Source organism: Labrus mixtus, chromosome 10, assembly GCF_963584025.1.
Source record: "Labrus mixtus chromosome 10, fLabMix1.1, whole genome shotgun sequence".
Lineage (NCBI taxonomy): Eukaryota > Metazoa > Chordata > Actinopteri > Labriformes > Labridae > Labrus > Labrus mixtus.
The window spans coordinates 13,660,991-13,687,279 of NC_083621.1; the positions used below are offsets into that span (position 1 = coordinate 13,660,991).

Below are 26,289 nucleotides of genomic sequence, written 5' to 3' on the forward strand. Positions count from 1 at the left end.
TATATTATATAATATAAGCTATGCAGCGTGCAGGATTTACATTTGGACAATAGTTAATTAGTTTAAAAAAAAATAGTTATTCATAAATCCAGCTTTAAGATAGGATAGGCCTAAAAGTCTAACCATTTTTACATTATTTTAAAAAGGACAACATTTGACACAATTATTTGACTACTAATCATGCCTAACAGAAAGTAGTCTGTAGTCTACTTTCTCCCCCACATAATTTTGAAATCTGAAACTTTCTTTTATTTTGGAAACGGAATGCTTTATTTTGAAAAAGTACTTTGCTGTTTCATTTTCTGCCACATGCTGTCTGATTCGATGATGGGATGTAGGCTATCGTGTTTTTCATGATGTGACACGTTACTTTTATGTGCCATAGATAGACCATAAGTAAACAAGTATAGGCTATACTGAATTATGTTAACCGTGTAAGTAAATCACTATAACACGGCACTAAGGTGACTAAAACGATCTTACTATTTAGACATTTTGAATTTAGCACATTGTGTGAGACTAGCCTATTTCATGGCTGTGAAGCTCTTTTTAAAAAAATAAAGCAGGCTATATTTTAAAAACTACATAAACTTGAGGTTTATATAGCCAATAAATACAATTCTAACCATTATTCTAAAATGAGGGGAAATTAAAAATGTGTGTAGCCTAATCTCTGGAAGTAATTTCAAGTCATTAGCCTAATAATTCTGTCAATTTAGAAAGAGCGATTCTTTTTTCAACTACATTTAACCATGTGATCATTGTGTCTTGAATATTTTCCATGTGTTTGAGAGGGGTTGGGTTTCATGGCAGTCATCATGTTTAATTCAGCAGTGGGAGGAAACAAATGATCATGAAGAGCCCGAGAGCGACACCAAGCGGTTTTTGACTTCGCTGATGATCCAGAAGGATCCCCGCTTTTAAAAACTGCGGAGACTCTGCTGGAACTGTATTCCTCTCGTCTTCAATATGGAATACAACTTTTTTTTTTAAAGCCTGTATCTCGTTTGTTGACTTTGTCTTGCGCATACATTTGATGCTACTTGATTTTTGTTGGATTGTAGGATCTTGACTGACCTGCGCAGCAAACTTTTTCCCTGCTGGAGAGTCATCTTTGTGTTCTCTGACATGACGCTCAGCTGCTTTGTTGCTGTGTTCATTTTATTCTTCACAGGTAAGACTGAACAGTAAAGGTCGAAAAAAAAGTCGGTCAAGCCACTTCTGAGAAGCGGTAGGAATAGGAAAATGTATTCAATAGACTACTTTTGCCTATAGCCTACAATTTTGAGTCATTCTACTTGGGTAGCTTACTTTTTTTTATTATATGCTCAAGAATAAGCTCAATATTTCTCAAGCAATATTGTAACCTTTTCTTGACTATGGCACACAAAACAAACACTGTCATATAGAAGCATACCGTTCTTAAATGGGACTTTTGCCCAAGACTTTCAGGCCTTCTTAAAGTAGGCTGTATTTTAATGCGAATGCTTTTTGTATGCATGACTTCAAACAGCCACATCCTTTCCCTGCGATTGGGAAATACCTTCATCTCTGAAGAATCAACAATTGTATGAGATGCAGATGTGCTGAGTATTTGAGGCTGACTTGATGAATGCAAATTGAGTGGAATCTTTCCCTCTGGGGATGAAAAGTTGGGAATGAAGTTCCCTCACAACATTTCCCAACATGCAACTGGCCACAACCCAGTCAGAAGATGTTGTTTCTTTTCAGGTGCGATACTCTGTCTGCTTTAATAACAGATTACCTCCAATTACTGGGAGGTCACGGGGACAAGTAAGCACCCAGACACACATACAACCTCAGGGGGATAACAAAGCAGAGTGGGGAAAAGGCTGCTGGTCATTACCTTACCTCTGTCATTTGAGCTACACGAGGCCTTTTTGACAAACTACACACATCACTTTGGTATGACTCAGCTTCTGTCTGCACATCTGTGTGCCATGAGTGGTGTCTGATCTGACGCACAGTGTGTGTCAGTGTCTTTGTATTCTACAACCTGAATACTTAAGGTTGTGTTCAAGGTGCATTCAGATAGCTTACTTATGTTGAGTAAATAAATGCTGCAAGAATGTGAAAATACAACACATCACAAGTAAAATTCCTGGATTAAAAATCCTTCTTAAATTGGTTACAGAAGCTTTATGCAAAGATGGAGTAAAACAAATAAGTGGCCTAAATGTAGGCTATATATCTGTCCATTAATGTAGTGGCGCAAAAATAGACGCCTGACATAGTGCTGCAGAAGTATAAAGTTGTATAAAATAGTTATGTATGAATGTACCCAGGTACTTTCTGCACTGCATTAGAAGTAATGAAAAGTACAGATTTTTTAATTGCCATATGCATGATGGTGCATGTCACCTGAGGTCATGTCTTTACCTGAAATCCTGCAGTGCAGCTGCAGTGCAAGCCTGATGAGCTCGCTTATTTCTTCTGTGACTAATTCTCTGTGAGGGAGACTGGAGAAATATTAGTCTGGGGAAATGTTACTGAGTGGAACATCAGGATCGTTATGAGAAAAACGCTGACGATAGGTGTAATCCACACATTGCTGGAACAATCTGAAGCAGAGAGGGGAGTTGAATGCGTTTCATTATTATTAGAAACGGTGTTGAAGTGAACTTTACAAGGCTGCAGGGAAACTGTGCAAGAAAACAGGAACTGATTTAAGAAGGGTCTGGAAGGTTGACAGAAACTTTGGAAAGTTTGGCACTCAGCTCTAAACACAGAGTCACTCTCAATTTTTAAAAGGGATATTGTGACTGAGCCTCAACTTCTGAAAAAGGAGGATAGTACTAGATAGTGTATACTGTGCAAAGTGATGAATTCACAGAAAAGGAATAGGAATAAAGGCCAAAGTATTGCATACAAGTGTGATGAGTAAGAGGAAAATTCTCCAAGTGAGCAATTAAAACATGCTGTCTGCCCTAGTTTGTGGTGATACTACTGCTGTTTCCACGAGGCTATAGGAAACTTCACCATATCAAGTTCAGCTCTCTTGTTCTTTTCATTTATCTACTTTAAGCTCTGTCCCTTCAACTCACGATAACAATCTCTACTCCATTTGAGAGATTTCCATGTTTCTCGACTCTTCAGACCCTCCTGGAGTTTCCATTAGCATCACTGATTGTAAATCCAGGTGTCTGTGCACTGAAATGTTATTGAGCTTGTGTTAGAGGAAACCTGAGAGGAAGTGAAGGATTGTGTAGAGAGTTGTGTCTGTGCCAGCCTGTCTCTGAATGACCTATATTCATATTGTTTGACTGACTGTAGAACCATGTTTGACTTCTGAAATGTGTTTGTTTTTTTTCAGCCCTCTCTGGCACCACAGTATACGACAGCTACAATGACTTTGAAGAGGAATACCACACTCCTCAACTAGACTACAAAGGTATGGAAAGGAGAGGGCAATGTCTCTTTAAACAATCAGACCACAGACTGTTACGTACAGTCTATGAGTTTTCATTTTCACATCTCATCCCAGTATAACAACTTCTGCAATGTCGCACACATTTAAGTCAGGAGGATAAACAGTATGAACACATTTGTTGACTTAAAGCCTTTCTGAGACAAAAAATTGTGGGTTTTTTTTGTGGTAGTACTTTCAGTCTAAAAATAAAAACTTTCCTTAAAATGATTTATCTGGCCTTGTCTTCACAGCTCTGGCTTCATTGTAAATGTTTGCTCAGATTGTAGTGGTTTTATATTGGGATTATTTTACTTCATTCCCTTTATCTTTTTTTTTATGGTTAGGCTGTATGAAATTGAATCTGGTTTGCACAGAATTTACATTTAAACTAACAAATATTTGCAACGCACTGTGGATGACTGCTTGTATACAACAAAACACAGATTTGCTGTTATCTACACACACATCCATCCATTATCTATACCGCTTTTTCCAGTTCGAGGTCGCTGTTGTCTGGAGCCGATCCCAGCTGTCATTGGGCGAGAGTCGGATTGGTCGCCAGTCAATCATATGGCTGACATATGGATACAGACAACTACACATTCACATCTAACCACAGCGCTAACATCTGCACCCACATGTACATACAAATTCTCAACACAATCTCCTGCTAAAATGAGTGTATTTTGAGCCAGTATCCAAACATTTACTCTGCTTTAAAGACCTCAATTCAAACTTTTATGTTTAAAGTGTCTGAGGTGACACCACCTATAGCAGGTATCCCTTCAGAACTCTGCTTTGCACCACGAGTCCTTCACACATATTTGTGTTCTGTCACTTTTTAACGCAGACCCACACTGGTGTCATTCTCCTGGTCTGACCAATGGGGAGGTGACCTGTCACTCACCTCGAGGCGGGGCCTACAGGAGCACGTTGGGCACCCGCTGTGAGATGAGTTGCGATCGAGGATACCGATTGCTGGGCAGGAGCTCAATCCAGTGCCTCGCCAACCGACGCTGGTCGGGGACAGCTTTCTGTCGCAGTATGTGGATGCTGAGATTTTAGATTTACATATGAGAATAAATCTGGTAATATTAAGTCAATCTAATGAAAACACCAAATCTACAATTGACCCAACTAACACGTTTTTTTCTTCTTATAATCAAATAGTGATACAGCTTTTACAACATTTTTAGTGTTTAAAAAATATTTTGTGGTGTTGAAAATTGACATTTATGGCAAACATCCCAAGTGGCATCTGACACCAAGCAGAGGTGGTTCAATTGTAGGCAGAAGTGGTCAACCATGCAAGTTAAAAAGAGAAAAATTCTAAGAAATGGCAACATTTTCAACGCTCAGGTGAAGAAAAACACTCCAAACCACCAGACAGGATGCTGTTTGGGTCAAGGTTGTAGTAATGTCAAAATTTAGTCAGACTTTCTAAGTTTTTATTTCCCCCAGTTTCCATGTGATTTCTTTTAAGCTGAGGACTCATTTTCAGAATATTCTGACACCACCTGAATGCAGGATTCTGTAGATATTGTAAAGTACTGAGTGAAGAAATAACCTATTGTTGGATTTAGTCAAGAATGTGATATGTAATAACTTTAACCTTTGAGCAGTTTATACTCTCATTTACTTTTTTCTCCCTGAAATTCATCGTGATGTCTGTCTTGTCTGCATGGCGATGTTCCTTCAGAGATGCGTTGCCGTGTCCTGAATCTCATCCCACACGGCAGACACACATGTACTCATGGCCTAATGGTGGACTCCAGGTGTGACTTCACCTGTGACCCAGGCTATCGCATCGAGGGGGAACACTCACGCACATGTCAGCATGGGGGGTCATGGAGCGGAGTGCCGCCACTTTGTGCAGGTACTTTAAAAGGTCTTTTTTTTAATACTGTAAAACTTTGAATAAAAGCCCATCCCAATTTAAGCCATTGGCCTCAGCCCACTTAACCTGCTGCTGTATAGCTGCATTTTTTGACAAATAAAGGCAGGTCTCAATCAGAGGCCCCTGAGTATTTAGTGCTGATTAGTTTGCGATTTAAGATAAGGAGAAAAAGCAGCTGGACACAAAAGATAAAGATGAACTTTAACATCTGTCCAAGAAAGACAGAATAGTGCTGGTATGTATACTAGACGGGCACCAGGTTAGCATACTGTCTAAAAAAGTAAAATCAAATTCTTCATTTGTAACTTAATGTGTTCATTGATATCCTAACTTTGTGCACAGTTTCTGGTGTAAATTAACAATGTTATATTCTTTCTCATCTTTGATATTTCTTTGAAAATAATTAAAGGCTTGTCTCCTATACACGTCCAAAATAAAGACAGGGTCTCATACACTTAAGTAAATAAAAGCCCGGGCTATGAATTGAAGTTCTTTGGTATATCTTTTCTGAAACCCTGCGCCTGATATTTTGAACTAGAGGTTGAACCTACTGCAATAACATGGACCTAAATTCAGACCATCTGTACTTTTGTCAAGTTATTCATTATTCTATCCAGGCTTGCAGTGACACTAAAACAAGTTTATTGCCTGCTCCTCTGTGCTTTGGGCTGTATCGAGAACCTCTGACTTTGTTGATTTATTCCCAACTATTTATTTCAGACACTGATCCTCCAAAGATCAAGTGTCCCCCATCCAGACTCAAGGTCGCAGAGCCTGGAAAACTAACCGCTGCGGTGACCTGGGACCCGCCTGCTGCGACTGACACTGCAGATAAATCCCTCGAGTATGTCGCTCGCTTCTTGACTTAACTTTTATTTCACTTTGGATTTTGTTTTAACTTCTGTTTTTAACTTGTAACACTGGTTTTGAAAAGTGCTCTGTAAATAAAGATGATTCTATTGTTATATGTTATATTGTACTGTCTGTCTGCAGTGTAATATTAGTAGGCCAGGAGCCAGGCACTGACTTTAAGGAGGGAGTAAACATCATTCGTTACAAAGTGTACGATCAAGCCAGGAACAGAGCTGCATGCAAGTTTATTGTACGTGTTGAAGGTAAGCTGCCATTTGTCTATTGAATGAGTTTAGATGCTGATAGACCCATAAAGCTGAATTCCCTCACAGCTCTGGATCTCTTATTGCACTCCTCCTTCCAGTGAGAAGATGTCCAGTTTTGCCTCCACCTATGCACGGCTACCTCAGCTGCTCCTCTGATGGAAATAACTACGGTGCAACGTGTGCATATCACTGTGACGGAGGATACGAGCTGAGGGGGAGATCAAGTCGAGTCTGTCAGTTCAACCGCAACTGGGACGGAGCCCCTGCTGAGTGTGTTCGTGAGTCTGCATCAAAGTGGCATTTCCTGCATATAGTTTACATTTTTAATGTGGTTTAAAAATTACAGTTTGTGACCTTGTGTGTTTGCAGCGATGGAGATAAAATCAGACGTGAAGACGGTCTCTGCTCTTCTGGATCAGTTTCATGAAAAGAGGAGGTTGCTGATTATGTCCGCGCCCAACATATCAGACACAGACTACCAGCTGCAGAACCTCATGATACAAGTGAGGAGACGTTCAGCTCCTGACACAACATGAACCTTTAAGCTTTAAGGAAGTTTGAATCACAATCCCTTTTTCTTCTTTTGAAACAGAAAGCAGATTGTGGATTGGACCTGCGACATGTGACTGTGATCGAGCTCCTGGGCTCCCCGCCGCGCGAGACAGGGCGTATTAAAGAAAATCTGCTCAGCCCTGAAGTCATCGAGGGTTTGAGGTAATAGTATTATAAAAGCGCCATCACTTTGCTACTCAGCAGTTTTATGGTTCTTTCTGGAGGATTTAGCGCAAATGAAATGTCCCTCCTGAAATGGTTTCATGCACTTTTCATTTTCATTAAGTACGTTTGCTTCTCCTCACTATTTAAATGTCAGCAGCCTCCTAGTGAAAATGAAGCCTTTGTGAGATTGACTTTAAAAGGAAATACTAAATCCAGGGTTGCAGTAATGTGTTTTTTTTTGACAGGACTGAAAGAACAAATTCAATAGTAAACATCTGGCATTTTTTCTACGGAGAATCAATGGATACCAGACACTTTAAATGTCCATCATTTTGTAACAGATACAGACACAAGCTTAAAAGGATTCATTAATCATAGAACCGGCAGATACAGTATATAGATTTTTCCAGCTTCTGTGTAATTTGAGGAAGGGGTGTGGCTCACTTTTTCCAGACTGGAAAGTCTCTTTCTAAAACGTAAGACTCTCCACTGAACACAAATCCCACTGCTGAGTTTGAGCATTAAAATACTGGAGCACATTCTGGGAAATGTAGGCGATCTGACATAACTGTGGTAGAAAACGTACATGGAAAGTATTTATTTTGAGAGACATTCTTTAGGGTTTTACACTAATGTAAACAAACAAGCATCATCAAAGTGTTCCCACGAAACATGCAGTGAACATCAACAAAGTCCTGAAGTAAGGAATATTCTCCAATGATGTGTCATAAAGAGACTATGTGAATAATGAAAGAGAGGGCTTGTGTGGATGTTCTGTTTTTCCCTTCAGTTTGAGGTTGTCAGCTCATTGTTTAGCATCGAAACAGGGTTATAGATCGGGGTGAACTGTTGAGAAGCATAATTATCTCTCAATTTATCACAAACAGCCCCAACATCATGTTATCCAGTGAGTTATTAACTTGTTACAAACGATGGTTATATCTTCTGTAATGTTATTAAGCATGGCGGAGTGTAACTTTAAATAATCTCTCTGCTGATTTGTGTGTATCTGTAGACAAATATTCAGAATCTCCAGAACTTACTTCAGCATGGTCCTGCTGGACAAGCTCGGACTGGACCGAGAACGCTTCATTGCCCCGCTGGCGTCAGACGAGCTGTTCTCTTACATCGACAGCTTCGTGATGGACGAAGAGGAGAGGGAGAGGCTGGAGCTCCACAGAGACTTCTGTGATGAACATTAAATTACTGACTCTGGTTCCCACGGTGATATACACATCAGCATTACTAACACGAGATGAGAAAGGCCAAACGAGCAGACACCAGAGGTCCACAGGGACATTAGGAGGTTGAAAGAGGACAGAGGGAACTGGGTTTGTTTAAATGTGATCACTATACTACACTGAAGTACTAGCACTGTTTACTATGTATCAAATAATCAGCTGGAAGCCACAGGGACCAGAGAACAGACACAGTGACAGATAATAAAGCAGAAACACTTTGTAAAAAACCATTAAGAGCTTTAGATACCAGATGAAAGGAGCCTCAGTGTTATTCAAATGTTAAGAGTTGAGACATTCAAGCATGTTTTTAATTTGTCTGGTTTTATTGAGTGTACATTTATATCCGCAAAAAGACACATTTTATAATAAAAAGTAAAACTTGTATAAATATATCTTTTGACATGAGTGTTTATGTAAAATATAACTGTGTATATTAAACAGTGCACAACAGTGTCTGTTAACAGTAACTTGTTTTCCCACGTTTAAGTATAATTCTGTACACAGTTAAAGAGAATGGGGTAACATATTGTGGGTCTATGCTAAGTGCTGTGCAGGCATTTGATTGATGTTATATAACTATCAATAATTTTATTTAAAAATACATAAAATGACAACATAAATGCTCTTAAAATAAATACACACATTACGCACATTTCTGACCAGTCTGGGGGTCCGGGCTAAAATTAACCCCATAGAACGAGACCGGTGTGTACAGGTGTTTGGTATCCAGCTGGCCAATGAACTGCATTTCTGCGTACAGCCAATCAGCTGTTTGTTGTGTACTTTTCATCCACCTTTTGGCCATGGATCTGGGCCTGGGCTGTCCTCATTTGCTCGTAGCCTTTTCCATAGATGAGCGCAGTAGAAGGGTGCCCTCTGCCCAGGAGTCGGGGTACTGCATCATCTTATGCCAAAGACTGACCTCCTCGCCAGATGAGTCCATTTCAACTTCCTCTTTTCCCATTTTGACAGTGGCTGCATGAGTGAATATTAGACAACGAAGACACAATTAGTGCAGAGACTATCACCTGTTATTGACTGGTAATAGACTCTCTCCTCTTCTTGTTTTTCACCTCATCTTTTTTTTTCTAATCTGCTGACGACTTCACAGGCTACCGCTCCACATCAACTTATAAATGAAACCATTAACAAAAGCCTATATGAGCAACAGGAACAGGGTGCTGTATATGTGTATGTCTTGGCTAATGTTCTTTTGCACAAGTGGTTTAGATCAGTTCACAGTACAGGTGGGTAAAAAATGTGTTTAATGTAAAAATCAAGATTCTTATCTTCTGAGATTTTAAATGGATTCATAACTTCCAAAAAAAACGATTTTTGGCTTATCAGTCAATGCAAAATGGAGCAGCAAGAAATTCAGCCAGTCTCACAGATGACTGGAGTAGATCCTGAAGTATGTACTAATTCAAAAATAGACTTTGAATCACAAATCCAGAATCATTTTTAATCGAAAATAGATTCTGAATCGAATCGTGACCCTAAGAATTGAAATTGAATTGCCCTGAGCGCCATGTGAAATAAAGAGAACATTTCAGGATTCATTAAATTGTAACTTTTACCGTTTCCAGAGCTGAGACGAACTCCTCCCAGGAATTCGTTACTCAGCCTCTCTCTGTCCCACACCGTCAGCTCCAGACACATCCCCTTGAGCTGCTCCAGAGTCAGATCCTTGTACACAATTGTGTGGTCATAGTGGGGGTTCAGATTTTTCTTCACAACCGGAGTCTTCCTCTTTGTGGTCTTGGCCTTGGTTGGGAACAAGTACCTGCAATACCACAAACACAGCATAAGTCTTGAACAGAAAAAAAAAAGAAGCTTGAATATGAACAGAGACTTTGGAGGGAATATCACTAACCCCTTCACAAAGCTGTCTGAGGTGCCTCCTGGTTTCATTGCCATCAAATTCTTCGCCTCTTTAATTAGAACATGCAGTTCTCCTCCTTCCTCAGCCAGCTGCTTTTTTCCTGAAGAGAAAAACACAGAAAAATTAAAGGCAAAGTCAAACACAGCCAGAGGAGAAATGCCGTTTTCGTAGCGTAGTCCCACCTTTTACTCTCTCAGCTGTTGGCTTTTTAGGTTGGACGTACTTCAGAGAGATCACCAACTCTCCTTTGTTTTGAACAAAAGAAGAAGCTGGCACAGCATAGGAGGCCTGACAGAGAAAGGTACAATGTATTTAGGACGCAAGAAATCAAAACACCACAATCTTCATACTTCTATGTGCTGCAATTTTTTTGTGTACATCTGCTGAGCAACACATCGACGGCCACATGAGAACCACTGTTAGTAGGTCTGTAGTAGTTGAGCTCTTCCTCTCACAGCCAATCAATATCAGATTATTTGGATTTTCTCTGACCTTTAGGTCCCTCACTCTGGTTTTAACAAGTAAAATGTTTCACATTATCCAGTCAGCAATGATCACTACGCTAAAAATTTAGTAAAAAAAAACTAACTTATGGACATGAACCAGCATTGCAGTCACTTATATCTTGCACGTTGTTGTAACTTGAGCCTACAAACACACGTGTGGGAAACATCTTTTGGTGTTTTTCCTTGAGCAGTTTACATTTTGTTGTCTAGACTGTTTTCAGAATCAGAATCAGATTTATTGGCCAGGTATGCTTACACACACAAGGAATTTAACTTCAGTGAACTGAGCTCTCTTATGTACAGGTACAAATGTTTTGTACATAATGGATAAACAGACAAAAACAAATAAATCAATTCTCCCTAAAATATGCTGCTATGGGTCAAAATATTTTTTTTTGGCCTCTGATTTTAAACGTAAACCTACCTTCGCCATGAGAGCCATGCGCTCCTCGTATGGGGAGCTAAGGTCTCTGCTGTCCAAAGGGATCTCCACCTCCCCCAGGAAGGTGTTGCGGCTGAGGCGACCATGATGCCACACTGATATGAGCATAGAGCGGGTGAAGAGCTGGGAGCGACCGATGGAGTACTGTTGGAGGGAGGTGAGGGAGAGAAGATGGGATGGAAGAAAGGCCTGTATCAGTACAGTTACATTGGTGGAGCAGTCCAAACGTTCAGTTTGAGTTGTTGCTGTATCCCTTGGGGGCATGTAACTCACTCTACATGCAAAGGCCAGGACCAAAATCAATATTTGACAATGGCTATTCTAATCTTCAGTGTCAATAACAATCTTAAGGTCTCTGCAGGTGTGGTCATTATTTACATCAGACGTGACTCAAGGTGACTAACAAGGAAGTCTTTAAGGCATTATGTCAGGTCTAACAGTTAGAAGAGAAACATCCGTTACAAACGTTCACCTTCAGCGTTTCATTGTAAACTGGGTTCACACTGTTTCTCTTGATGCCGGTCTTCCTCTTGCTCTGGCGAGATTTGTCAGGAAGTAGATAACATTTCACATAACTGGAACACAAGAACAGAAAAAATAATTAATTAGTGCTCTCCTGGGAATGGCTTGAGCTGTATTATTTTAGAAAAAGAAAAGTTGACATTCAATTTCCTGTGAAGCTAAAGTAATCACATGTGCGATGTGATTATGGTGACTTTGTAAACACAGAAACCTCTTATCTACACTGATCAAAGCTGTGTTAACATCACAGAAGGATGCGAGCGTGTGTGTGCGCAGGAGAAAGATGTGTAACGAGCTATACTCAGCACGCCTGCTCAAAGTAAATGTCAGAGTTTATGTTTGTTTAGTGGAGCTTTTGCATTAAGTCAAAAAAGGAAAGTTTTCGATATTTACGGGTTGGAAAGGTGCCGTGTGGTATCGCCGTGAGCCAGCCCGTGGCACTCCTTGATGACGACCTGGAGGCTCTGGATTTGTTCATCGTAGCTCAAGGAGAAAGTGATGTCTCCGCTCACCTCCACGCTGTCAAAGTCTCCGGCTTCACTGTAAATACTCATCAGGCTGCCCAATGTGCTCTGGAGAAACCAGACACCTCCTTTAAGTAATTGTTTTATTTTTTTCAAGTGTTACTTATAACAAATATTGACATAAAGTTTATATTTAAACAGACATTATCTAATGGTTTAAAGCAGTGTGTCACAGTTTGAAAGATTGAAATGACAAGTAAAACAAAGAGGGTTAAAAGAAAATGAGCCTGAACCAAAAAAAAAAAAACAAGATACAGATCAAGATGTTTCTTAAGGTAAAGCACAGATAAAGCCAGCTAACTTTCATACTCTCACTCTGGATTGAGCCTTTGCTAACTATGGAAACCCTTCGGTAGACTTGAATCATCAATTTTACACTTCCTTACTTGCTGGAGGAAATCCTGAGGTTGTAGATGCTCGATCAGATACTTTTATATATCACTTCCGTTCCGAGAGAAGTAACGAGCTTCTCTTCAAAGAGCATTTAGAGATCTAACGCAGGCTGTGAGAAATTCTAACGCAGGCTGTGAGAGATTTCAGTACTCTACCTTCGAGCTTTGCAGGCTGGAGGAGCTCGTAGCCAGCGTCCTTTTATGAAAGTTAACCAAGCTGTCAATATCTTCATCCTCCTCTCTGTCTTCCTGTGGTTTAAAATACACATTCGGTCAATGTTCATACACACAAGAGTGGGACTCGCATGTAAACAACAATAAGGACTGTGTTTTAAAACAAAAAACAAAACAGGTCTGATTTCCTAGAAATGCATATCTTTGTGAAAATGCAAGTAACCAGCTTCACGGCCTTTTCACAGATCTTGAAAAATAATAGTTGAAATGGTGTGAAGGAAGAACCAACTAAAATGTCAGAAACTCAGATTTAAACTTAATTTGAACAATTTAACAATATCAAGGTTTCTTAACCAAAAGTGAAAGTGTGAGCTAAAAGAGGACGGGCTTCTTTTGAGATTCTTGTGGCAGAAAAATGCAACCGATCACACAGGACATAACCATAGACTGTAAATGTTAAGTGCCACTGAAAGCATTTTTGTGTCCTTACATCAAAGTCAATATTACCTGTATGTCTAGACCTGGTACAGAACGGCTTCTGTTTCCCATCGAGGCCTCTGGTGTCTCAGGTCTATTACGCAGGTCCAGTGTTGACACAAACTCTATTACAAAAATTAAAAATGTAGATCTTTAATTCAGCTGCAATTCATGCAATGTTTCAAAGAGTCTGTCAGAAAAACATCACAGAAAGTGATTTCAAAAGATGCTAACCAGAAGGCCCTTGGGCTCGTTTGATGCTCTTTTTGAAGAGTCGATCAACTTCCAACTCGGGGCTCTGACTGACGGATGTTTCCTCGGGGGCCTACAGTAAGAAGACAAGAGTCAGAGAATTAAGGATTCTTGAGACAGTCTTGAGACAGAAACAAGTGTCTTTGAAAGCATCGTACAGCGTTAGCTTCTGTGCCGGAGCTGTCATCGCTGACTAGATTTGTTTTCACTGGGATGGTCAGGCTGGAAACACTGGCTCCATCTGGGCTGGGATACCGTGAGCGTATCTCCCTCCTGTGTGATGATACAACTAAAATTAATGAATTACCCAAAATCACCAGTCTGCCATCAAACTTGTAAAAAAAAAGGGCCAATAGTTTTGGGACATTTTTAATGCAGGGATGTGACAGACTGCACCTTAAATCAATAAGTATTCATGCCTGATACAAATGAGCTTCCTAAATGTGCAAACAGGAAACAATACTAAAAGTGAGCCGCGTGCATGGGTTAATGATTGAACCAGAGGGCTGTTGTGTTCATGATTTAGAAATGTTGCTTTCCATTACAATGGTGATTCATTCTTCTATTTCAGCAGAACAATCGCAAACTACAAGGTCACACTCACAATAGACTCAACTCCTCTCAGGTTAAGATTGAATGAAAACTAAATATACTGCCCTATACATCCCATATTTTGGAATTCTAAATTACGTCCCACTGCAACACTATCTTTTTAAAAGGGAAAATATGAAGTTCATAATTTCAGGCCTACTAACAGACTCGACTTGTGTAATACCCTGACCAGCTGTTAGAAGACGCACTTTCTGTTGCTTTGAGTTTGCCCACAGTGTGTGTAACTTGACATTACTACAGGTGAGCTTACCGTGGTGGCTCGGGGGTCACATGGCTGGACTCGGTCTCAGTTTGACTGCTTATTAAGCTGCCATTTTCTGCAGACTCCGTGTCACTGCGTGTTTGCTTTGGCGCGACATCCTCCTTAGATTCAAGTGATTCCCTTAAAGCTAACGATCCTGAGTTATTGCTTTGATGACTGTCAAAATAAAACAAGATAAAGAGGTTGATCAAATCTTAATCTGAGTGACATGAATATATATGCGTTAACATTTGGATTTGAATAATGACATCACACCCTTTGCTATCCGTCTGATTTTTCTGTCTGGCTCGAGGCACAGGGTACGGCTGGTCTGGTTTTATTTCAGCATTTTTCAGTAGCATCTCTCCTGTTGTCTCGCGCTTCTTCACTACAACACAGAACAAAACGTTATAAAACTCCCCCCTGTACGAGTCAAACAAAATGCTATCATAACACTGCAGCTGTTATCATTACACTCCTGCTGCTGCTGTTGAGCGACATTCCTTTGATTGTGGTCATTTCATTCTGCCCAGACAAGAGAGCTGTTTACATTCCTGTTGAAGAGTTGATACCCACTTCCTGTTCCTGTACTCACACTGAGGGTCCTTTTTCATGGAGACTCTCACTAAGTCGTGTCCAGGCGTTGTGGAGAAACGGTTCACTCTTTGATCGAAGAACCAGTCACCCGTCATTTTCTTAATATCCCTGAAATCCAGAATGAATGCATTTTTATTGCCTTAAATGTTGTATCTGCTACAAGATCACCACATACTATGGTTGGACATTCTGAGTGACGTTTAATGTTTAGACATGTACGTATGTTTGTTATTTTGTAAATTTAGTCTTTTGGGACTGGGGGAACTAATTTGTGGCTGCATGAGCAGTTGGAGGATCAAGCTTCCTGTTATCATGCGTCCTCTGCAAGAACTAGGAATGACTCTGGGTCATTCAAGTGTGCTGTTTAGGTTGTCTTACTTAAAGGCTTTATATGTGATTTTTTGATCCAGCAGATGTCGCCCTTGAGCACCAGCATGAAACCAAAACAACTCACGCTGCATTGTTGTGTTAGCATGCGAATGCTAGCGATCTTTATTATGCTCGTATCTTCACACTGCATGTAAATTTACCTGAAATGAGCGTGATCTAGAAACACAGTTAAGCAGTGAGTACAGTAAGTTATTCTTCTTTTCTTAGTCCCTCAATTAAACAACTTTTATACGCAAGGTGATGAGCTGGCCGGCCGTCCCGTCCATGTAAACAAAGTTTAGCTACGGCTCTGAAAACATCACAGACAGTGGGACTCGGGTGTTACACTCATTGTAGACAGTCATGACTCACAGAGTTATTTTCAGAGTATATATTTGATTTCTGCTAAATTTAATCACATATTCTTCCTTTAATTACTTACTTACTTGTCTTCTACGATTAATTAAGCAGCCGCTTTTGTCCAAAGTGACGTGCATCAGAAAGTAATGCTTTCTGTTGGACAGGCAGGTGGTTAGCTTGGGTGCTAACTTGCTAAATCATCGGCTTTTCCATTACAACAAACAAAATATTTTTTTAAGTAGCTTAAAGTGAAGGTACAGGCAGTAAACGTAGACGCTAACCCTGCAGTGGGCGTCAGCTTGTAGTGGCAATGAGCCCAGGAGGGACACAGTTTAAATGTGTTTACAAGCTGCAACAAACGTTTCTTCTGACTCTACCTTTATGCGGGACAAACCATGTTATTTTAATATTTAACATTTTGGAAAAACAACAGTTTTTTGGTCATTAATGGTAAATGTATCTAAACTTGTCATATTACTGCTCATGGGGTGAGATTGTGTGATGGCTGAGTAAGAAGAGATAAGTAAATATAATTACAATCATTGCATACTGAACAGTGTTACCGGACATTGCATATTTTCATCACATCGTGCAGACCTAATCAAAAAGCCATGGATAGATTAAGAACCTTTCATTGTATTTGTTTAAATTCAAATGTATATCATCCTAGCAGTCAAAATGTTTTGATGCAGACATTTGCTAAAATATGATTATTATGTAAGTGAAAGAAGAGAATGAACAAAACTGGTTCTTACGACTCTTTGGCACACACACTGCACAGCCAGGATCCGTCCGGGAGGACTATTCGGCAGCTGCTGCACACTTTGTGGTTGCACATCTTACACTGGCTGGAGGAAATCGACAGCCGACTCATAGGTGTCTGGCATCTGCCACAACTGCGCTGACTGTATCTTCCACTGCCACGTTTGGCTCCCCTCCTCTTTATATCAAGCAGCTCTGTCTTCAACTTCCTGAGAAAGAGCGAAACACAAAAAATACACTGATAAAAAGTGGAAAAGAATCCCTTAAGAAACCTTTCAGTTGTCTCATCCCTACAAGATGTTTAACATTTTAACCTTCAGTTGTTTTTTCTCTCTCTAGTTTCAATCCTTAACTCTAATAATCAATAATTGATTGATTATTATTATTTTTTTTATCTCATTTCCCTGTAACACCCTTGATAACATTCAGAATTATTTTTTACATTTTCCTAGAACAAGCGATCAATTCATAGTGGTTTTGTTTTTTGCCCTCTTAGTACCACACCCGCCATCATAGTTCCTATCAGCCTATTGGTGTAGAAATCTACATATCGATATAAATGGATGTGAGATGTATTGTTCTGTTTCGTGATGCTGTGACACAAAAATGTATTTGTGATATGCTTTGTATGGTTTAAAATGAATTGTTAACCTACGATGGGGCTGACAGTGGCTATGTTTGCCTGCAGCCAATTTATTTTATTTTGAATTGTTTTTGAATTAAGTGGGGTTTTTTTTAATTAATGCTTTGTGAAAGAGGGGCAGATATTATAAGATTAGTCTTATTTATGCTCCTTTTCATTCCACATTCGAGATTTTATGTTTGTTTGTTTTTTCTTAACTTTATTGTTTGTTTGAATGAAATAAAATAAAAAATAAAAAAGTGTGGCCCTCGTTTTTCCAAATTCGAAACACTGATTCAATAAAAAACTTAATAAATAAAAAATGTGTTGCATTGGAGCGAGTATCTGTGAATTTTCCTTGTCTGCTGTTTATTGAATTGTCCGACACCTACATGTTGTGCGTATAACCAGACCTTTTCAATTTGTCCATGCTGACAGAAACAAGCGTTGAGGATCATTTTGAAGGTTAATACTTGTGTTAATACCCATGGTATAAGTACTAAAACCAAATTGGATTTTTTTCCCCCACTACTTTATTTTTGTCTTTTTTTTCTAATTTAGCTCAATTCCCCAAACATCTGCAATTCTTAGTGTTCACAAAACAGCAATGCAGGACATTTTCTCTGACAACATAATAGACAAATGAGATTAAAGTTTAGACATGTCAACACTAACAAAGAATGAGACAAACTAGAAAAACCATTGAAGGTTGTATGCCTCCACCAATCAGTCAAGCTGCAGTTCACATACAACACTGTTTGGGATGTGTTTGGGGATTTATTTGGATATTGAATATTTGAAAGAAAACATTACCCCAAAACAAATCAACAGCTTAAGTAGTCCTACACTCAAAAGCAGTGAGAACATCTCTCTCCCTCACTGTTTTTCTGCAGAGCGTGTGACTGTCAGTAGACCCCCCTCCTCTCTACAGCCAAACCAAGAGGTATGTGAGGGGGTACAAGGGGTAGATTATCCACTAATCCATCACTGAGGCATCGATTTTCCAGGACATTATGATGTCACAGTGAAGTCGACGCTGACCTTTTGGTTACAATGTCTTTGAGACATTTATGTGAAATTGTGTCGTGATCAGCCTTTAAGTTGATCAGTCATGGTCAAAAAACATTTTCCAGTTATGACGCCAACTCAAGAAGACCGTTAAAATCTATTCGATTCAGTCCATGTGGTTGTTTCTGCAAAATGTACCTAACGATGTGGTTACTAATGGAATATTTTGAGATTAGAGGTTAAAAACAAAATCAGATAAAAAGTATTCAGATAAATCATGTAATAAAGATCACAATCTCATGACTTTGACTCCTCATCTGGAAATGAACACCTTGGCAATACCTTACATCTTTTGCTATCTTGACAATGTTTTAAAATAAAGTCAACAGGTCTAATATTACATACTCACCGCACACGCTGCTCCTCAGCCTGCCTCAGTTCCTCATCCCGTCGCAACACCTCCAGGATGAGCTCCTGCTCTGACTCGGACAGGAATCCAACACTGATCATGTCTGTGGGCTGGGGCATTATTCCTTTAACCAATAATTTTCAGCGCAGGTTTACCGGCTCAGCTCAGTAGTTGTTGCATAAAGAAACTCTCCTGAAAGCAAAACAGAACATAAATGATTTCTGGAAAGGGTAAAAACTCTCCTTTCCTGCAAAAAAAGCTTGAATCTAAACTAATTGCAATACAAAATGACTCAAAATCTAGAAAGCTTACAGAGATGAGCAGCACTTTTATTTTTTACTTCACTTCAAAACGTTTGTTTTTCTATTCTCTCCCAACAGCAACCAAAGCAGAACTCTGAAGCAAAAAGAGGAACTTGGAGTGATGAAAATATAGACCGGCAGAAACAGCAGTGTATCCTCATAAAATGGATCATAGACGACCAGGTGATGTTTCTCTCCTGTTGTCCTCGTTGCAGTGAAGCCACAGTGTAGCAACTTGATGACTGGATGGTTTAGAATTACAAGAGTAGCAGCCTCCTCCTCCCAAGTCCATCAGTCAAAAAATATATCCCAGGGGAATCTACACAGTCACAAAGCAAACAGAGATTGAGCTTTAGAAATGTTTTTCTGTGACCTGAGAAGAGGAATTAGACCTTGTCTCTTTTGCGTTCCCTAAATGATAAATGACTCACAGGGACCAGGATGCTGGAGGATTTTAAAATCCCACAGAAAGCCTCTGCCAGAGTGAACGCTTGTTTTGAAAAGGACAGGCAACAAAAACAACATGAACTTGGCTATCAAGCAGGTTCCCACCCTCTAAGGATACAGAGAACCGGGTGGAGTTCAGCAGCTTAACCATTTACTTAAGCTTTACATCAAGCTTGTCATCTGTCAAGCTTCCCACCTAAAACGTTATGCTTCATTTGAATTACATCACAAGGAAGTTATAGGGAAGGGAATTGTGCCTCTTAAGGAACGAACAGGTGGGGGGAAACTGAAATTCTACACTGCCTGCAAAAACCAAGGACCTTTATTCCTCATTGTTTGAATGCCTGAGGGCAGCTGTAACTATTAAGAGTTGAATAATACCTGCAACTAAAGACAACTTGTTTGGCTAATACTTAACCCTCAAGGAAATGGCGCATCCGTCTGAAACAGATGACAGAGATACTGCAGTACTAGCAGGGGCAATCTTTTTTTTTTAAGCACAACACAGAGTTTGGCAGAATAAGCATTGTTCAAGTTTCTGTATACCGCAAATAGCATCCATGGGATTATCCTTAACAAAAATAAAAAGTACTTCCAATGCAGGAATAAAATTGCACGTCATTTGAAATGAATGCAACAGTAATTTACTTGATGTGTTCAAGACTCTTGGTTTGACTATAGCTACAATGGTAAAGCCGGAAGATTTTTGAAGAGACTACTGAACTTCTGTATCGCGTTTATCAGTTGAAATCCGGTGACAACAATACAAAATCTCGCTCATTAAAAAAGACAATTCTATGCACCTGTTGTTAAAAGTCGACCTCACCCTGCTACACGGCTCGTGTCGTACGGGCAACCGCGTCGAGATCCTGGCAGAAAAGCACCCAGAAAAACACCTTCACGTTGTTAAAAGCAGCACGCGAGCCAGTTTTGCATTTCGAGATTGCCAACTGAAATTTCCGTGTTTAAAAAAAACAACAACTGGTTTACTCACTTTCCTTATCAGCTACAACCATATCCCTACCCTCCAACTTCTTCTAGTCTCCCGTCTCCAAAACTATTGACTTAGTGCACTGGAGGAGTCCCGACTCCCGGAAGATTGGGAAAGTTTGCAGCAGACATGCAGGCAGGAGCGACTCTCCACTTTTTCCATGACAGGTGCATTTCCTCAGCTCTATTTACCAAAGAGGGCTGGTTGTGGAAAATTTAACCCATTGACACAGTCTAATAATGAGCTCTGTTCTCCTAAAGCAAACAGCAACAACATAGCCTTACTTATTTTATACGTAATACTTGAGAGGAAGTTTAGGGCTCTTACCGTTTTTGATTCTGAAAATGTTTTTAATTGTCGACTACCCGACAGCAATTGTTGCAAATTGCATTTTCCTACGTGCAGTAGATAAGCTTTGTAAAGCTACTCAGAAGAAAATGGCAAGCCAAAAAGAGTTTACACGCCTTTATTCATGTCAGAGCTTGAGCGAAGTGGCCTAATGGTGGGAAGAAAAAAAAAACCTTGTAAATGAAAATGTCACTAGACCTATAAAACCTCATTATAAAAGCTTTACAGTCTTTGAGACTTTTACTAAATCTGTGGTATCAATGAAATCAGTGTGATGAATTCTTACTCCCAGAGGGGAATTTCTCATGAAGTATTCCATTGCATCATCCAGTTAATTAATTAGTCTATGGCTGGGGTTCCCAAACTTTTCAGGTCGTGACCCCCAAAATAAGGGTGACAGAAACTGGGGACCCCCCCCACTGTTCTTTAAGGTGGTTAGTTAGGTATATAACGTAGCGACAGCCACGCACACACTAATTAACCTATCCAAAAACTAGTAACACAAAATAATACAACAGCCTAAAAGAATTAAAAAATTCATTTCACTTAATGATACTGTCTTTTATGACATTGGACTACTTTTTGTATATTTACAAAAATGGTAAAAAGATATATTTATGCACTTTTAATTTTTTATGGAAGGCATCTCGCGACCCCCCTCTTGGTGGCTGGCGACCCACCTTGGGGTCCCGACCCCCACTTTGGGAACCACTTGGTCTATGGTATATTAAAAACATGTGAATTCGACCTGACTAAACCCTCGCACCTCCCAAGTTACACTCAAGCTTACTGACTTAAAGACTGAGTTGATGATTTCTACACAAGAGGAAACTAATGTTGGCCGTCACCCGTATGAAAATGTAGCCATGTAGCCAACTCTGCAGCAGATTGAAATGGGTGAGTAAAAACAACAACTGTGATCTGCCATAACAGCTTCAGCGATCCTCCTGGGGATAGATTTCTACTGGATGGATTAACACCATTCACGCAGAAGATACTCCCTTATTTGGGTCTGCAGTTATGCCACAGATGTTTTTGTGTGTTCAGACCTGATGACTGTCAAGACCACATCATATGATTCACACCACTTCCATATGCATGAAAACATTCAGTGAGCCTCCATGTATGGAAGAATCGGCATTCTGTTTCTCAACTCTTTGACTCAGACTTTGCCCTTAACTTCACACCTTTCTTAATTATGACTTAAATAGATACTGGACTTATTTCCCCAGAGCTTTTGATTGGTTAATTCCCACCAAGATGTAAAGAGAGTTGTTTTAAATATGAAATGCTTTTTTTTTAAATGCCTGCACTAGATTCAAGCTCCAAAGATGTAATATATTTATATATCAATTTAATACAACTTGCTTGTTGAGTACCAACATACCAAATCTAAGAATCGTATAGATTAACTCATGCTCTGGTAGTTTTCAGTGTTCAACTTAGTTTTTCCTGCAAAGAGGTCCATCTAACAATGGGTTGAGATGAAGTGTCAAAACATTACGGCGCCCCTTGAGCACGACGCTTAAGGAGCTCATTTTCCAAGAGCAGCAGTCCAGCGACAAACAAGACTGCGGTTGTGGTAAAGCTTTGCACGTTCTCGATGTGATTATGACAGCATGGGAGTGAGGCAGGCTGCATCCTAGCTTGGAGAACCTGCCCATGACAAACAAAGGTGTATGAAAACATTGTGGCATCTGACAGATGAAATAATCACACAAACTAGCTGGTGTACTGTTCAGCTTCTGTACACAGTTTAAAATGTCTCCGATTTAATGCCACTCAGTATCTGTCACAGCTTAAGTTGGTCTGCATTCCAAGTCCAGCACTACATGGTTAACATGAGGCGCGTACGACTTCACGTGTTCGATGTGCTGGATGTTCATTATCCATGTTGTGCCGCTGATGTCCTTTAAATGACGGCGGATGCGGTTTGCCGTGTCATCGGCCCAAGCCTGCCAAATCTCTCTGTCACTTGTCCTTCCAGGAATCCTCAGGGTGGTGGCGTCATCAGTTGCCGGAAAGTTTGCCGTGTTCGAGAATGGCGAGGTGACGTTCTGGTGAATGTGCAAAATGCCACCAGTGGATTTCTTCAGCAGCCTGCAGGCGACAGGCCAGCCGTCCTCAGAGCTCGGTATGAGACCCAGATTCACTCTGTCAGCGACGCCACTTAGCTGGAGCTGAAAAATAAAATAAAACAAGCTGTTGTTAGATGTTAGATTGCCATCTACATTTTTTTTCTTCAAATCTTTTTGACACTTTTGTAATCCTTTTTACAGCTTAAATAATGCATTCTTCAGAAACCACACTTTGAGCATAGATTTTTTTGGGGAAGTTTTGTGAGTAAGGCAAATGACTTACAATGATTTTACCCGTGAAATATTAGATCATCGGGAAAAGCGATACAGAAAAAGAGGTTGCACAACGGTATCTTAAAACAAAGAAGATCGTGCTGTTTTAAATGAGGTGATGAAGAACAATAAGCTCCCTCTAATGTCCTGAACTTTGTGGATAGCAGTATGTGAAAATGCAAAACAATACATGTCCCACAGGCGTGATGGTATGCACATCAAATATTACTTGTCTGTTGTCTCCTCGGTGAACAGTGCAGCGGTCAGACACCCTGTTTGACACAAGGTTTTTCTTTAAAGCTTCAACTGCGTCAGGGTTCCACTCACAGGCGTGAACGTGACGGGCCCCCGCGTGTACCAGATATGGAAGGGTGAAGTATCCAATACCTAACACAAGGCACAGTTGTGACCATTCATTACATCTAAAGAGAGAAAGTGCGTGTGAAACAATACAAATAAACACAATGGGACAGTTTCAGAGAAGGGATTACACCTCATTCAAGATATCTAATCCACCATCTTTCTCTATGAACCCCTACAGAGTGTAAAAATCTGTTACAGAATGATCGTTATCCCACCTGCATACAAATCCACCACAGTCTGCCCTCTGCAGTCAAATGCTGCTACTCGGAGCTTCTCTGTTATGTTTCCAGCGGAGAACATGCATTTTGTTACATCAAACTCGTAGCTGAAAACAAAAAAAAAAGGGAAAACTTTACAAGTTAAGACCGGTTCTTGTCATAGTGAAGGCAAAGCAAGGCAGCTTCATTCATAAAAAAATGTTCCATATGCAAAAGGTTCATTCATTGTGCTGTAAAGAGAAAAACAATACAGAAATAAAAACTTACAAATTAAAACCAACCAAAGGAATACGTCTTAATGAAGTAAAATAAAAAAAGAAACAGTTATAGTAGAGCCTTGTGGTTTTAGAATATTAAGCTCGAATGTTTGATAAGAATATGTCTTCAGTCTGGATTTAAAGCTGCAGTTGTTACTCGTGTTACTATCAGTCACTTTTACAGAGCTACCTTAGATTTGTCCCTGAGAGCAGTTTGTTGAGATGTAGAAATGAGTAAAAAAAAACACAATTCTGTGCCTGTCCAGCATCCAGAAGAGATGTTAAAACTGTGATGATGCAGGCTGTTCTTTCGGTTTTTGGTCAGAACACTTGTGGCTCAATTTCCAATAAGCTCAAGTAATACCAACTAAATTACCTAGACTTAGAAAGGCCAGATATGTCAACTCTGCTGCTTAAGACCTATTCAAGGGGGAAACAAATGGCTCTAAATGTTTATAACGTAGCTTTACCTGATTCTGTTGTCGACATGTTGGACCCAGCTGTGCTCTCCCAACAGCATCGTCACCATGGGAGACCTAAATCCATCACTGGATATTCGACTAATCTTGGCTAGGCGCTGAGCCCCCAGTCCTTTGGCCACTGCACTCCACAGCTGTGGATCTTACATAAAGTTAAAAAAAAAAGATCAATTAAAGTCCTCATGAATGATCTTTTTTTTTTTTTTTACTCCTGGTAAAACAGTAACAGTACCCATTTTCTTCCACAGTGGCAGGTTGAAACTGTTGTCTCCCAGCAGGACCAGGTCTCCATGCCTCTGGAAGCTACGAGGGAGGTCCGCCCTCAGCTCCTCCGACCATCTTTCACCATGACATTCAAACAGCTCCTGCAGGATTTGCTCTAGTTTATTACCACTTGACTTTCCCTTATTCTTATAAGGCAACAGAGGAGACTGTGGAGAGACAACAAAGAGAGAGAAAGCAGGAGATCTATATAATAGTACTGGACTGCAGTGTAGTGTAGTGTGTTGCTGATGGTATTTCAGTGAAGATTTTGTTTGTATTACCTGACTCCAAACGACTTCACAGGCATTGTCTGAAGCCACCATACTTCTGAGAGATTGCAGATCAACATGTGACACACAAGATGGTACAATGGGCAAAAGGACAGTCTCATCCGAGTCTTTCACCAAACACAAACTCAAGTCCAGAGCTCCTTTGGACTGAAGGCGTTTTCTGCACGACGAAACATCCAAACATCAATCCAGTTTGATGAAGAAAATAAACAATAACGAGTTATCACACAATCTTTTCGGTGCACACTGTTTATTGTCTGTACATTTCTTTAGTTCCTATGCTATCTGATAGCTCACTTAGCTTCGCTGTTTACGCACAGGCGGCTGGGTTACCTTAATTTCTGTGCGTTACACTGCGACACACGAAGAAAGGGGATCCCGTCCATTTACGAGGAAACATGTCAACACAATGTGGTTCAAGAATTGTGATAATTCAGTCTCAAACGAAAATTACAGGCAGCGGAAGTTGTTTAATAACAACACAACCAGAAACACAACACACACCGCGTGTTTCCGGTTTCCAGTCGGGTCAATTCAAAATATGAATACTTTATTCAAAAACAAACCCGTTTAATTTGGGTAAAGGTTTGACGTTTTTTTCTGGCAACTATAAAGAGAAGTCTACATTTTATAGATACCGTTAAATAAAAAAAATATTTTTGTTGTAGTTTGGATTATAAGGAAGACATTGCAGTCTGTGGTTTGGACACGTTTCACGATTGTGCCGACAGATGGAGACAAACAGCTCAAAACCAAACCCAGAAAGGTAAACAAAGTAAAGCAAGAGTTATGTACAATATCTTAATCTTGAACTAAATCGATGGGAGTCCCATGGGGGTGTAGCTCTTTGTCAATTATAAAATGTAGTTTTACTAAAATACACATGTTGGGTTTTCTAATTCTCTCTGTGCAGGGTGTAGAATGATAATAGTCTACTTTGGCCTACACATGTTTAGTAAGATTTCAGGCTATATTTCTATAATGACTGCTTTAATTTTAATACCTGAAATCAGAGGTACTTGTCTGTTTAGGTCCGAAGGAATTCCAATGAGTATTTTGGTGCATTAAACGGGTAGGCTACTTCAAAAGTCAATTATCAAAACATGAACCAGAAAAGAACACAGAAAGACATGAAATAAAGGTAAACTATATCGGTTTGAGGTGATACAGTGTTTGATTTGATAAGGATGCACGTGAAGTAGGTGAGTATACGTATAGGCTAAATGTCACACCATTCTTCATTTTTTTTTAAGCAATTGAGATCAGTCATACTGCCCTAAGATTTAGAATAAAAGTCTGATCTCCTTGTGAAATGAAAGGTGGCTCCACAAAAGTCAGATTTCTGACTTGAATCTGTCAAACAGTCATGAGAGCATCTGAACTTTATTTGACAGGTCAGATGATGTCCTCATATAAAGAGGCAGG

General features: G+C 39.9%; 4 protein-coding genes across 9 annotated transcripts in view; 1 reads left to right on the plus strand and 3 right to left on the minus strand.

Annotated features, from left to right (window-relative positions):
- cenpi (centromere protein I) overlaps positions 1-26,289 on the minus strand; it is a 153,304-nt gene that overhangs the window by 118,519 nt on the left and 8,496 nt on the right. The window lies entirely within an intron of this gene.
- srpx2 (sushi-repeat containing protein X-linked 2) lies at positions 873-8,853 on the plus strand. The gene is made up of 10 exons (XM_061048446.1): positions 873-1,174; positions 3,335-3,412; positions 4,281-4,472; positions 5,130-5,306; positions 6,048-6,171; positions 6,321-6,442; positions 6,544-6,723; positions 6,815-6,948; positions 7,038-7,159; positions 8,178-8,853. Exons 1-10 carry the CDS (start codon positions 1,129-1,131, stop codon positions 8,362-8,364), a joined length of 1,362 nt encoding a protein of 453 aa, XP_060904429.1. The 5' UTR covers positions 873-1,128; the 3' UTR covers positions 8,365-8,853.
- sytl4 (synaptotagmin-like 4) lies at positions 8,706-20,444 on the minus strand. 6 transcript variants are annotated; one of them, XM_061048443.1, is made up of 18 exons: positions 20,298-20,442; positions 18,992-19,175; positions 18,555-18,746; positions 16,509-16,724; positions 15,023-15,132; positions 14,704-14,815; positions 14,437-14,604; positions 13,733-13,847; positions 13,557-13,647; positions 13,353-13,447; positions 12,828-12,920; positions 12,149-12,327; positions 11,706-11,808; positions 11,216-11,377; positions 10,468-10,573; positions 10,277-10,385; positions 9,981-10,186; positions 8,706-9,378 (listed from the first exon to the last, which is right to left on the minus strand). In XM_061048443.1, the coding sequence occupies exons 3-18, from the start codon at positions 18,671-18,673 to the stop codon at positions 9,230-9,232; spliced, it is 2,133 nt and encodes a 710-aa protein (XP_060904426.1). In that variant the 5' UTR covers positions 18,674-18,746; positions 18,992-19,175; positions 20,298-20,442; the 3' UTR covers positions 8,706-9,229. The 6 variants fall into 6 exon arrangements, with proteins under 6 accessions (XP_060904426.1, XP_060904424.1, XP_060904423.1 ...); XM_061048441.1 differs by lacking the exon at positions 20,298-20,442 and adding an exon at positions 20,107-20,287; XM_061048440.1 differs by lacking the exon at positions 18,992-19,175 and having other exon boundaries at positions 20,298-20,444.
- trmt12 (tRNA methyltransferase 12 homolog) lies at positions 21,982-25,377 on the minus strand. The gene is made up of 7 exons (XM_061048463.1): positions 25,198-25,377; positions 24,856-25,024; positions 24,543-24,741; positions 24,302-24,452; positions 23,572-23,681; positions 23,223-23,380; positions 21,982-22,822 (listed from the first exon to the last, which is right to left on the minus strand). Exons 1-7 carry the CDS (start codon positions 25,248-25,250, stop codon positions 22,442-22,444), a joined length of 1,221 nt encoding a protein of 406 aa, XP_060904446.1. The 5' UTR covers positions 25,251-25,377; the 3' UTR covers positions 21,982-22,441.

Coding starts and splice junctions, on each gene's coding strand:
- trmt12 (XM_061048463.1), bottom strand. CDS start 25,250: ATGGACGGGATCCCCTTTCTTCGTGTGTCGCAGTGTAACGCACAGAAA. Junction 25,025..25,197: donor TGTAACGCACAGAAATTAAG/GTAACCCAGCCG, acceptor TTCGTCGTGCAG/AAAACGCCTTCAGTCCAAAG. Junction 23,381..23,571: donor TGTGGTGGATTTGTATGCAG/GTGGGATAACGA, acceptor GCCTTGTGTTAG/GTATTGGATACTTCACCCTT.
- srpx2 (XM_061048446.1), top strand. CDS start 1,129: ATGACGCTCAGCTGCTTTGTTGCTGTGTTCATTTTATTCTTCACAG. Junction 3,413..4,280: donor TCCTCAACTAGACTACAAAG/GTATGGAAAGGA, acceptor TTTTTAACGCAG/ACCCACACTGGTGTCATTCT. Junction 6,172..6,320: donor ACTGCAGATAAATCCCTCGA/GTATGTCGCTCG, acceptor GTCTGTCTGCAG/TGTAATATTAGTAGGCCAGG.
- sytl4 (XM_061048440.1), bottom strand. CDS start 18,673: ATGCCCCAGCCCACAGACATGATCAGTGTTGGATTCCTGTCCGAGTCA. Junction 15,133..16,508: donor AGTGTGTGTGCCAAAGAGTC/GTAAGAACCAGT, acceptor TCTGGATTTCAG/GGATATTAAGAAAATGACGG. Junction 11,378..11,705: donor TTTACAATGAAACGCTGAAG/GTGAACGTTTGT, acceptor TCCCTCCAACAG/TACTCCATCGGTCGCTCCCA.